The sequence below is a fragment of the Triticum dicoccoides genome, chromosome 5A, assembly GCF_002162155.2.
Source record: "Triticum dicoccoides isolate Atlit2015 ecotype Zavitan chromosome 5A, WEW_v2.0, whole genome shotgun sequence".
Classification (NCBI taxonomy): Eukaryota; Viridiplantae; Streptophyta; class Magnoliopsida; order Poales; family Poaceae; genus Triticum; species Triticum dicoccoides.
In genome coordinates this window covers 404,421,745-404,433,355 of record NC_041388.1, presented here as the reverse complement: position 1 = coordinate 404,433,355, position 11,611 = coordinate 404,421,745, and the positions used below count along the sequence as shown (strand labels likewise).

Below are 11,611 nucleotides of genomic sequence, written 5' to 3'. Positions count from 1 at the left end.
ATATTTGAAGCCTCTAGTTGGTTACATTGTGGACATGCATGCTATGTCACGTCAATAGTAATACAAACAGGGGGTACAAATGTTATATACATCTCTCATATAGATGATTAAATAAATATACTCTAATGCATATAGAACGTGCTGAGTGAAATCCAACGTGTAGACATGAGATAATGAAAATACTAGTTGTCTCGGTTCGCACTTAAATAAAATATGCCCATAAAAGAAAATTAATGTGTGTAGGTTAAGTAAAATATAATTCTACATATCTAGAGTGTAGAGGCTCTATGCAACACACATGTACTGTCCACTGATGGTTAGAATATATGCATGTGACCCATACTAAAATAAAAGATATTGCACCTCATCAAACATATCAAACAAGATAACATAGGGGATGGTTCTGATATTAGAACCCCCTTTGCTAAATTTCCATGCATGCGCAGAGGCCAACATGGATTAAATCATGTGCCTCATCATCTTATGCATGTTCATATGTGCATTAATAAAAGATGTAACATGCATGTATTAAGTGGATACTCTTCTAGTCGACTTACACTCGTTAAAATGAAATGACCAAAAAACTGATTAAGATAGCCGCATGGTCATACTAGCATATGTTGGTTAAGTCGACTACACAAATTAGGTGTCCCATGCAAAAAAACATTGTTGAGGAAATCGTTAACTGGTAACTGCTCGATTGGCTGGCGAGTAGGGGATTAATAGGCTAATCGACAAGTTAATTAGCCATTTAATCAATTAATCGGATGATTTATCAATTTATCGGCTACTCGGTAACCCTACGAGTAGGGATTAATCGACAAGTTAACTGGTTAATCGGATGAATTCTTAAACAGGACAAAAAGCATGCATTGCACTCATACTCTACGTACTGCTCATAAGAGTGCAAGAGTAAAAATATAAATGAACAAGACACATGATAACTTGAAGAAGATCGAGAATGCTCCCTCGGGCACACCGGCGTCAACGACAGCGAGGCGGAGTGATTTTTCTTTATCATTTTATAGTAGTCATGTGTTGCAATTCTATATAATAAGATAGTTGGAATTCTTAATCGTAATTAATAGAATTTTTATATAAATATAAGAGTTCTGGAAATAATGTACCTGCAATGTTTGATCTTTATTTTTATTTTATGCATTTAAGTTTCACTATGTATCAATGACGTGGACGCGTGTCTCACGCCCGCCACTTTCCCGTCATCACCAATATCCACAAGGCGCGTGAGGTAGCCAGCAGAGTGTCACGTCGCCGGCCAACTTCTCGCCGCTAGTGTGGGGGTACACGCCGACCTTTTGATCACCGGACTTTGGCTATGTTCGATCGCCGACCTGTGGCATGATGATCGCCGACCTGTGACATGATGATCGCCGAATCTGTGTCGTTTTTTGGTAGCGGGAAAGAGAACTTTGAAATTTTATGCGTTTGGGGGTCAAAACCTGAGGGCACGGGCTAGAAACTTGTTTTTCATCAGACCGAAAAAATAAAACCGTTCGACGCAAACGCGCAAAGGCCTTCATCGGATGCGCTGGGGGCAAACAGCTGGAAATGCTCTGAGTTCGCTGGAGGAGGCGCACCATGCGAACGTTTTCCTTTAGCTGACGTGTCACTCAGGCCTGCTTTGAGATGCGGGTAAATGATCCAACGGCCTCCAGGCAGTTCGCGCGAGAGTTCAACTCGAAGGAATAACGACGGGAGCCACGAACGCGGGATTGACCGCCGCTCGCCGTAGCCGCTTCCGCGGGGACGCGCAGAAGCTTCGCCGCCCCATAGTTTACCACTTTCGTCAATGGATCAAGTTCTGCCCACCCCCACTCCCACTTTCCAACCTCGCAGCCCTCCGGCGGTCCTCCCCAACTTCCTGCCTGCGGGCCTGCGGCCGTCCTGCTCGCCGGCGGTGCGAGGGGAGGGGGGCGCACCCACCAGCAGCGACCTACCTAGCAGTTTCTCCGTCTCTACAGTAGCTACTGTCGACCGTTGACGGCGACTCCCTGCGCCGTATGTGTCATGCCACCGCAGGTACAGAGGTACCCAGATCTGCTCTTCGGTTCTTCCTCCCCCTTTCTCTGTTTTTTTTATGTCTCATCATACGATTTACTTCACACACGTCGCCGGCGACATCCATGTACTCCTAGTAGTTTTTCCTTCTGGGGTATTTTCTGCTAAGTTGAGAGACATTATTGTAATCAACTCTGATTGGGCCCAAAGTTTAGGCTCTATAAGCCTTCAGTAAAACATATGCTTGAATGTGTGGCTGCACCAAAATGTCCATTCTTTGTTTAAAATTGTGCATGTACGTTCCTAAAATAATACATATGTCGATGGTATTATTAGGTCGATGGTATGTCGAAGTTGTCCTACTAGGAAATAAGAGTATACCATGGAGAACGAGTCGCAGCACACAAGTGCGATGCCAAGGGATTTTACATTCCAATTGTTAAAGCAAATTACAAATGATTTTTCTGAGGACAACAGAATTGGTGTTGGCGGGTACGGAGTAGTCTACAAGGTATGATCGTTATATACCATTTTTCTTTTCAAATGATACTATCACAAACTACGAGAACCCATATTAACACGATAATTTAACAGGGAACGCTTGACAGTGGTGAAGTGATTGCTGTGAAGAAACTTTATTACAAGCATCCAGGACTTGACAGCGACAAGCAATTTCAGAATGAGTGTACTAACCTTATGAGGGTTCGTCATCAAAATATAGTAAGGTTAGTTGGCTACTGCCATGAAATACGTCATAAATGCGTAGAGCACAATGGGAAATATGTTTTTGCTATGGTGGAAGATAGAGCTCTCTGCTTCGAATACTTGGAGGGTGGAAGCCTTGACAAACATCTCTCGGGTATGATATTGCTCTACTTGGACAGTATTCCTTTTTTTGCATGAACGCAAAAACAATCCCCCAATGAAGGCTTGGTAGCATATTTTTGTTTACCTCTGCAGACGAATCCTGCGGATTTGGTTGGCACACGCGTTACAAAATCATTAAAGGAATTTGTGAGGGATTAAATTACCTTCATAATGGATCAAAAGAGTCGATTTTCCATCTGGACTTGAAACCAGCCAATATATTGCTGGATAGGAATATGATGCCAAAGATAGGAGATTTTGGTTTGTCCAGACTCTTTGATTCAACAGAAACCTGTTCCACAAAAGGAATTATAGGAACACCGTAAGCTCATAACTGATGAAAAGTAATTGACTTCGTTGGTTATAACTTGTTATTGAAGTAAGTGTACTTGATACATGCAGTGGATACATGCCACCAGAATACATCAATAGGTTCCACATCACACCAAAGTTTGACGTATTCAGTTTGGGCGTTACAATTATAAAAATAATGGCAGGACACCAGGGCTACTCCAAATTGGCGGATATGTCTTCCCAAGAATTTATTCAACTTGTAAGAAAATATATGTTTTCCAAATATTATGTTCTATCGACTTACCAGTGTGCATGCATGTCACCTTCCACTTCCAGTATATTATGTCTCAATTCTGTAGGTACATAAAAATTGGGAAAAGGCATTGCAGACAACTGTGTTGTCGCATACATCACATGGAGTTAAGAAATGCATTGAAATAGCATTAAGATGTGTGGAGGCTGACCGAGTGAAAAGACCTACTATAGCTGAGGTTGTGGATGAATTGAGTAAGATTGATACTGCCATTATCGATGAATTAAATGAGATTGATACAGCCAGAAGTTCACCAATAGAGCAGGTATATTCTCACACTGCTGGAACAGTGATATCTCCATCTTTGACATGGCTTTTCTTTGGATCTGTTCACAGGTTGTGCCTTTACCGAAAAAGGCTTTCGCCCCGCTTTATAGATAAAGCAAACCGCACGAGCCAAGCATCCAACAAGGTTCACACACACACACAAGGTCCACAAACACACATAGTATCAAATGGGGTTAATGCTGAGGGCACAGCTCAACAAGCCCTGAAACCTCAAAACACACACACGCACAGCACCAAATGGGGTTAATGCTGAGGTTGTGCCTTTCTCTTGCTATGTGGACATATATGGAAGAGTTAAATTAAACTCATTGCCATATTCTCTAAATAATGAATACCACTAATATACCCCTGCCCTTTAATTATAATCTTCCCTTCCTTACACCTATACTATTTATTAACTTAACCTTTTGTATTCTATAACAGTATAGCTTGCTAGAACTAAAAAATAAGTTCTGTCGTATGTGCTTATTAGATTTGATACTTAATAGATAGATGGGTATTATTATTTGCAGCCTGATTCAGTTAGGTTCCTGGATTAACTAGAATTGTCCACCACATTTTCTAAGATGAATAACTAACCATGTATTGAGATAATGGAACTTTTCGTTGCTCTAGTATGTAGACGATTCGCAGCTAAGCATCTGCATCCAGGATGCACACATCCATAAAAGTTTACAACGCTGAAACAAAGTTTCTGGTAATGGTAACACACACACCCCGGTGAAAGAAATAATTACACAGTCCAGTAAACAATATGTTGGATTAAAAGGTTCAGCAAAAGAGCAAATGTGGTGATACTACGAAGTCATCACCACTGTGGTCCTCATCCTCCGATGAGGTGTAAAACCTAGACAGCCAACCAGCTCGTGAAAAGTCCAATCTTGTACACGCTGAGAGCGCCATTCCCCTTCCTCTTGCCACAGTAGTAGCACCCAGGTTCGCTGCCAGGCAGTGGCGGAGCTTGGAAGAAAAAGTTGGGCGGGCCATCTCAAAGGAGAGCACAAATATCGAGTCTGCAACTGGGTGGGCACGATCTGAACCCAGGGGCATCTGCATCCACTTTTCAAAAAATGCATTTTAAGTATGTTTTAAAATCTAAAAAAACAAAAGAAATTCCATGCATACATGTTCACAAATGTATGTGCGCGGCGCAAGGTTTTGTGAAAAAATATCCTTTTGTTTCATCTTCGTAAAAAGACAAATTTCAGTGCTTTTAAATAGCGTTTCACGACATTATTTTTTGTCTTTTTTGCACAGGCCACAAAAGAAGTTATTTTTTCGTGAAACTTTATGCACGCACATAGAACATGAATACGTACTGTGCCACCTTCTTTGGATTTTTTTAGCATTTTAAAATGTGTTTTTCAAAGTGGATTCATATATACCCGGGTTCATCCATGCACTTCTCGTCTGCAACTACCTTAGTTTCTTAGAGCATCTACAACCACTATTAGCTAAACTGGCTTCCTATTTGCGTGCGGATGCACCCGGCAGTGAACGGGCGTGTCCATTTCAAACCTCTAATTGTCTCTGCATCCAATCACACCCTTTAAATTTTCTTTCCTACTTTAAACATTTCATCGAACAGATTGCGTGCAACACCGCTAGAGCATGCGCAGAGCACACCCGGATGTCGCACGACCACACGGACAACATGCGCGCCGGAGAAGTCCTGCGGCCGGAGTGCGCGAGTTCGGGTGGCCTTGCCGGCCTTCTAATGGTGTAGTGTAGTGGTGGTGGAGCTACGCGACTATGGGAGGACGAGAGGTTCAGAGGAGAGGAGCACCATGTACTGTGCCTCCTTGTACGCTGCTGGGTGGCTTTGGATCGATCGGGAAGGGGTGACTGGCTACAAAGCATATGTATATCAGTACATGTATTAAAGAAGTAGGCCAAAATCCTGGGCGGGCCATGGCCCAGGTCTGCCCCAACGAAGCTCCGCCCCTGCTGCCAGGGCTGCCCAAACATGTGGCCGCTCCAACTAATAAGTTTTCCCAAAATCTTTTAGGTCCCCGTAAGAGCTAATTGTCAAACATATCAGTAGTGCTCTGTGGTGAAGGAATGCCGGATCTGACCATACACCACAGAAAATGCGTGAACTCATTAAGAACAAGTGCTGGACAGATTCCTCATGTTTGCAAAAAGCACACTTACTACATCCTGCCAATTCCATTTTTATAAGTTACCTTTATTTAAAATTACGCTTGAGAACCAAAAAGGATATTTATCTATAGAAGAACCTTCATCTTGCACATTCACCTATTTTATATCAGGGTGTTCTCTAAATAGATATTGCGATGTTCTGATGCATAAAATAACTAGTTATACTGTACATTATCCATAAAATATATTGACTTCATAACATGTACAATAAGCTCAAAATTATTTGGTTGTGTCTTCCCACCCGACAAACTGAAGTAGATTGCCAGCTCTTTGATGTTTCAACCAACCACTGTAATCTGTTTTAAGTGAGTCTACAGAATACGACTAATAGTTTTTAAATACTGCTATATTTTTTTGAGGGAAAATACTACTAGTATATGTTCAGAGTCTAAGAGAGACTCATGTAGACAAGAACTGAAGCTCTAAAGTTCGTTGTTGTAGGTAACCAACTTACGAAGCAATCAGGCCTTCAACCCATGTGTGAACTCAGGTAGGCAGATAGTACTTAAGACCTGACCTTTCCAACTGTTGCTATGCTTCTCTCCGCTCATACCATTTTCAGATGATGGCCAAGGCCAATTGACCATAGCTTGCATCAGCCAGTTCCAAATTTCTGTGCAAAGTTTTCCTAAAAAACAGAATCAAACATCTGAAACTTGCAAAACATGATAAGTTAACTATGGACCTGAGGTAAATCAATGCAAAAGTATCCACCAGAGAACATTTTCTCTTAAAATATTAAGCTAATTTGGTATTTTTGTGTATGTTTTGTTCCTTAAAGAGTACTGAAGACATAATATGCAGGAATGTTCTCAAAAGGTGGTGGTAAAGATGGGAAAATGATTAGTTCCTGCAGCAGTCAAGCCATTCGAGCCTCTTCGGATTCAGTGCTTCTAAGTGCGGATATTAAATGCCAGATCTTGCCATCAGCCAGTGTTAAAATCTTCAGTTATGATAATCTCCGGTTAGCCACAAGGAAGTTCCGCGCTAACACTCTGCTCGGTGAAGGAGGATTTGGACGTGTATATAAAGGATGGATTGATGAGAACACATTGTCACCTTGCAAACCTGGCACTGGTATAATTGTTGCAGTGAAAAGATTAAGCCAGGAGAGTTTGCAAGGGCACCAAGAGTGGTTGGTGAGCATAACTGTTATTCTATTTTGTGTTGTTGTCCTCGAAGCTATGATTCATGTTTGGTATTAGCGCAGTTTCGAAATTTTATCTGGAAGGGATGACTTCAAATTTATCAGTTACAGCTTCAGAGGTGCTGATGGAATATTGGAGGATTTTTAACTCTGTTAACTTTTCATTTATAGGCGGCAGAAGTTAATTACCTAGGTCACCTTTCCCACCCCAACCTTGTGAAGTTATTTGGGTACTGCTTAGAGGATGAGCACCGGCTACTAGTATATGAGTTCATACCACGTGGGAGCTTGGACAATCATCTTTATAGGAGTAAGTTGAAGCAGGATTTCGTGCTCCGCTGTTGTCCACTGTTATGTATGTCATATTTATGAATTGCTATATAAATCACTGATGTAGGAGGCCCATGTCAACCTCTTTCATGGAACCTGAGAATGAAAGTTGCACTTGGAGCTGCAAAAGCACTAGCTTACCTTCACTGTGCAGAGACAAATATCATTTTTAGAGATTTTGGGAGTTCCCATATTCTACTTGACAGAGTAAGTGAATCGTCAGTACATCATACTTCACCTATATGAGCATGTGATGTCTACTGAAAGGAATGCATCATACTACTGTGCAGGACTATACTGCGAAGCTCGCTGGTTTTGGACTGGCAGTTAATGGTCCTGTTGGTGAGGAGAGTCATTTAACCACAAGGGTTGTGGGGACACATGGTTATGCAGCTCCAGAATACATTGCAACAGGTAATCTTCAGAATACAACTTCTGACATTATGCAAATGTGTTTATGGAAAACCTTTAAAAAATACGCATGACGGTCAATTCGCACATTGCTTTCTACCACATTGTTTCAAACGAAGTTTTACCATTACAAACATTCCGTCCGATGGGTCAACAGTGATCTTCACTATATCAATAGTGTTTGCACATGCAGAAATTTAATAATGAGGTCATCTGGTCCGTCATACAAGAGGGGTATATATAAGGTTGTGTACAAGTGAATTGAGTTGGAAGTAGAAAGCTAATCCGCTAATAGGAACAAATGAGTAATTCATACCACGGGTGCTTTGCTCTCTGCACACCCGGTCTACCGACCTTCGCTACGGCAGACGCTGACCTCTGATAGAGTTCCGATCATATATCTACAATCTTCATTTGAAGACTAATTTCCGTCCTTATAATAACATGTAAGGAATCGACAAATACGAGTTCTTCAACAACTAAATATCCAACACGTACGGCCACGTGTCACAACTATCATGTCTTAGACGACTTCACGGCATCAAAAGTTCTGTCCAGAAGTCAAAATCCTGAAAGTTACAGTACAGACATGTACTCCCTCCGTTGACAAATATAAGATGTTTTGGATATTTCAATATGGACTACATACAGACTGAAATGAATGATCAAACACACTAAAACGTGTCTATATACATTCGATTCACAAAAAAGTTAGAACATCTTGTATTTGTGAATGGAAGGAGTATTCTGAAACTTGATAAGTTACAAAAGAGGAAAGTGCTAAAAACCGAAAGGTTACTAGAAATGAAAAGGTACTGGTCAAGAGCTGACCGCATTGGGGCTGGCTAACAGCTGCCTGCCAGATAGCATCGCCACTTGCCTTCCATTGCTTTAAAAGTACTCTCTCCGTTTCACAATAAGTGGTGTGGTTTTAGTTCAAATTTGAACAGTCCCACACAAGATTGGTCATTCACACTTATTTCTGGAACGGAGGGAGTATTATTTACTGTGGGCTCGAAAAGTTCTACATGGTCTTTTAAGAGAGGTGTAAATGGCCTTGTTTATTATTTTGAACCATTTTATTTTTGTTAATCCATTACTTCGGTGTGAAGATGTTGCCATGGTGTCTTTCTGGTAGTTATCACCTTTATCCAAAGCTTAACAATTCTACACTTGCAGGCCATCTTACACAGAAGTGTGACATCTATTGCTTTGGAGTATTACTTCTGGAGATGTTGTCAGGTCTCCGCGTCCTTGACCCGAACCGGCCAGCAGGGGAGCAGCATCTTGTGGACTGGGCCAGACCATATCTCGAACATAAGCACAAGATACGCTGTGTCATAGATGCCAATCTAGGTGGTATTTACTCGTTCAGTGCCGCACAGAAAATCGCTGCCCTTGCCCTCGAGTGTGTTTGCTTGGACCCCAAAAAGAGGCCGACCATGGATGCGGCGGTCTCTGTCCTTGAAGGTGTTCAGGAAGACGAGGAACCAGAAGCAGCGGAGCACCAGGAATCAGGCAAAAAGGTCACTGCGAGTGCAAGCAGGAAGAACGGCAAATCTCGCTGGAATATCTTCGGAGGGGGGCGGTCGTGATCCAAAGCCATCTGTTCGCTTGGCATAGCAGGCCAGGGTTTGATCAGAGTTGTTACTGAGCTTGGTGGTTGCAAACGAATCATCACGCAGACGCATGAGCTAAATTTATGAAGTCGTCCACAGATGCTGCTATTATCAACACTGGACAGAGTCAAGATGTAGTATATTTGATGATGACGGCCGAAACACCTTACACCTCAGAATCAAGCACGATTTTGCCCGCCGAGAAACAAGATGACTCACAGCTCACTGATAAGATGAAGACGACACCAATCTTGATTACACATTGACGTGGTATCGGCAGTGCTGTAAAGGTAAAACATGTCTTGGCTGTAATTAACGTTCATAATAGGCAATAATAGCAAACCGAATTGAAAAACCTGTTAGCAATCTGTACCAAGTCTGCAACTCAAGAGGATTGACAATGGAGAGAATTCTTTTTTATTGTTGCATTAAACCCAAGAGGATTATGCAATCTCCCCGTTGCCGTGGCTGTCGGACATGGAGTTCCCTGGCCCTAGGTTGCACCATTTTCCCATATGGTTAAAATCATGGTTGGGAATGGTCAGCGTGTGCTTTTTTGGCGTGATAGGTCCCCATGGTTTTTCTGCTGGACATGAGGCTCAGAACCAGATGTCGGCGTGCTATGTATGTGTGCCTCCAGGAAGAAGATACGGGCAATACAACGTGCAGCTCATGCCTTGGCTATGAACGCGACGACGCGGTCCATGAGCCGCTTGGCGTTGTCGCAATGGAGCTTCCCAAGGAAGAACACGTGGCCCTCCCCCTCCAGCTCCAGCCAAGCCGCCCTCCCGCGCCACCCGCTCGCGGCCACGGCCTCGTAGTACGCGCGGTTGCGCGCGGCCAGCCCGTCCTCGAGCCCCGTGGTCACCAGCATCCTCGCGCACGCGAGCCTCTCCAGCGCCGGCGACGCCAGCGGGTTCATCCTCGGGTCGTCCGCGCCGCCCACCGCCGACCCGCGGCACGCGTAGGACCAGAGGAGCCCGGTCACCCTGGCCGCGGCCGGGGGCTCCCCCTCGATCGCCGTGTTCCCGCTGAACCACGGGTGCAGCAGTACCGCGCCCTCGATCCTCGGCCCGCCGTCCCTCACGAGCATCTCGTGCGCGATGTTGGCGCCGGCGCTGTCCCCCGCGACGAACAGCTTAGAGGCGTCGCCGTGGTCGGCGATCCAGCCGTCCTGCGCCGAGGCAGCCCACCGGAGCGCGGCCCAGGAGTCGTCGTAGGCGGCGGGGAGCGGGTGCTCCGGGGCGAGGCGGTAGTCGACGGACACCGCGAGGACGCCGGCCGCGGCGGCGAGCGCGTTGAGGTAGTTGTGGTACGTGGGGTCGCGGGCCGACCCGATGAGGAAGGCGCCGCCGTGGAAGTAGACGACGACCGGGAGCTTCGTGGAGGCGTCCTGGAGCTTGTTGGGGAGGTAGAGGCGCACGGAGAGGCCCGTGCCCGCGTCGAGGACGACGTCCTTGGAGGTGACGCCGGTGGCCTCGTCGACGCCGGCGGGCAGGATGGTGGGGTCGTTGAGGCGGTCTATCTTCCCGCTCCTGTAGACGCGGAAGCTCCCCGGCGCCTCTAGCAGCACCTCGTCGCCGGCGGCGGCGGCATCAGATGTCCCCGGGGCAGTCACCGGAGGAGCCCCACTCGTGTCTGAGGCGGAACGGACTGTCGATCGCCACACGCCCTGGCATCTTATTTGAGGCAAGAATGTGGTCGACAAGGAAGGCCGTTGGAGTTGGGGTAACCTTCTTGTTCGATCAAGTGGTAGCCGCCGGCGAGGTCGGGTGGCCGCGCAAGCAGCGCAGATGGCGACGACTCCGCTCCTGATGGTGGTGGCCATGGAGGCCGAGTGTTCTTTTTGTCCGAGTGTTGCTCAGACGGCCTTGGTGTAGTAACAGGCTAGCAGATAAGAGCCAGGTGTTGCTTAATGCTTAGGCCGCCTGGGATGCAGTAACAGTGCTAACAGATACTCCCTCCATTTCACAATGTAGTACTTCCTCTATCCTCGTGCTTCAACTTTGACCGTAAATTTAACTACCAAGACCGATTGCGGCGGGAGCAAAAATTATATCAGTGAATTCGTATTTGAAAGAAGTTTTCAATTATATAATTTTTTCTCCCACTGCAGTTGGTCTCGTTGGTTAAATTTATGGTTAAAATTGGACCTCGAGA

The 11,611-nt window shown here is 44.9% G+C and overlaps 2 protein-coding genes across 4 annotated transcripts; one reads left to right on the top strand and one right to left on the bottom strand.

Annotated features, from left to right (window-relative positions):
• Nucleotides 1-1,727: 1,727 nt before the first annotated feature.
• LOC119301852 (receptor-like cytoplasmic kinase 176) lies at nt 1,728-9,806 on the top strand. 3 transcript variants are annotated; one of them, XM_037578823.1, is made up of 12 exons: nt 1,728-2,040; nt 2,356-2,530; nt 2,614-2,878; nt 2,980-3,208; nt 3,289-3,439; nt 3,540-3,758; nt 6,386-6,434; nt 6,749-7,083; nt 7,263-7,401; nt 7,489-7,628; nt 7,712-7,835; nt 9,012-9,806. In XM_037578823.1, the coding sequence occupies exons 2-12, from the start codon at nt 2,402-2,404 to the stop codon at nt 9,425-9,427; spliced, it is 2,196 nt and encodes a 731-aa protein (XP_037434720.1). In that variant the 5' UTR covers nt 1,728-2,040; nt 2,356-2,401; the 3' UTR covers nt 9,428-9,806. The 3 variants fall into 3 exon arrangements, with proteins under 3 accessions (XP_037434720.1, XP_037434719.1, XP_037434722.1); XM_037578822.1 differs by having other exon boundaries at nt 1,728-2,048; XM_037578825.1 differs by lacking the exons at nt 1,728-2,040; nt 2,356-2,530 and having other exon boundaries at nt 2,742-2,878; nt 2,957-3,208.
• A 48-nt stretch (nt 9,807-9,854) lies between these two features.
• On the bottom strand, nt 9,855-11,282 carry LOC119301853 (probable carboxylesterase 2). Its single transcript, XM_037578826.1, has one exon. It carries the CDS (start codon nt 11,277-11,279, stop codon nt 10,122-10,124), a length of 1,158 nt encoding a protein of 385 aa, XP_037434723.1. The 5' UTR covers nt 11,280-11,282; the 3' UTR covers nt 9,855-10,121.
• Nucleotides 11,283-11,611: the final 329 nt, after the last annotated feature.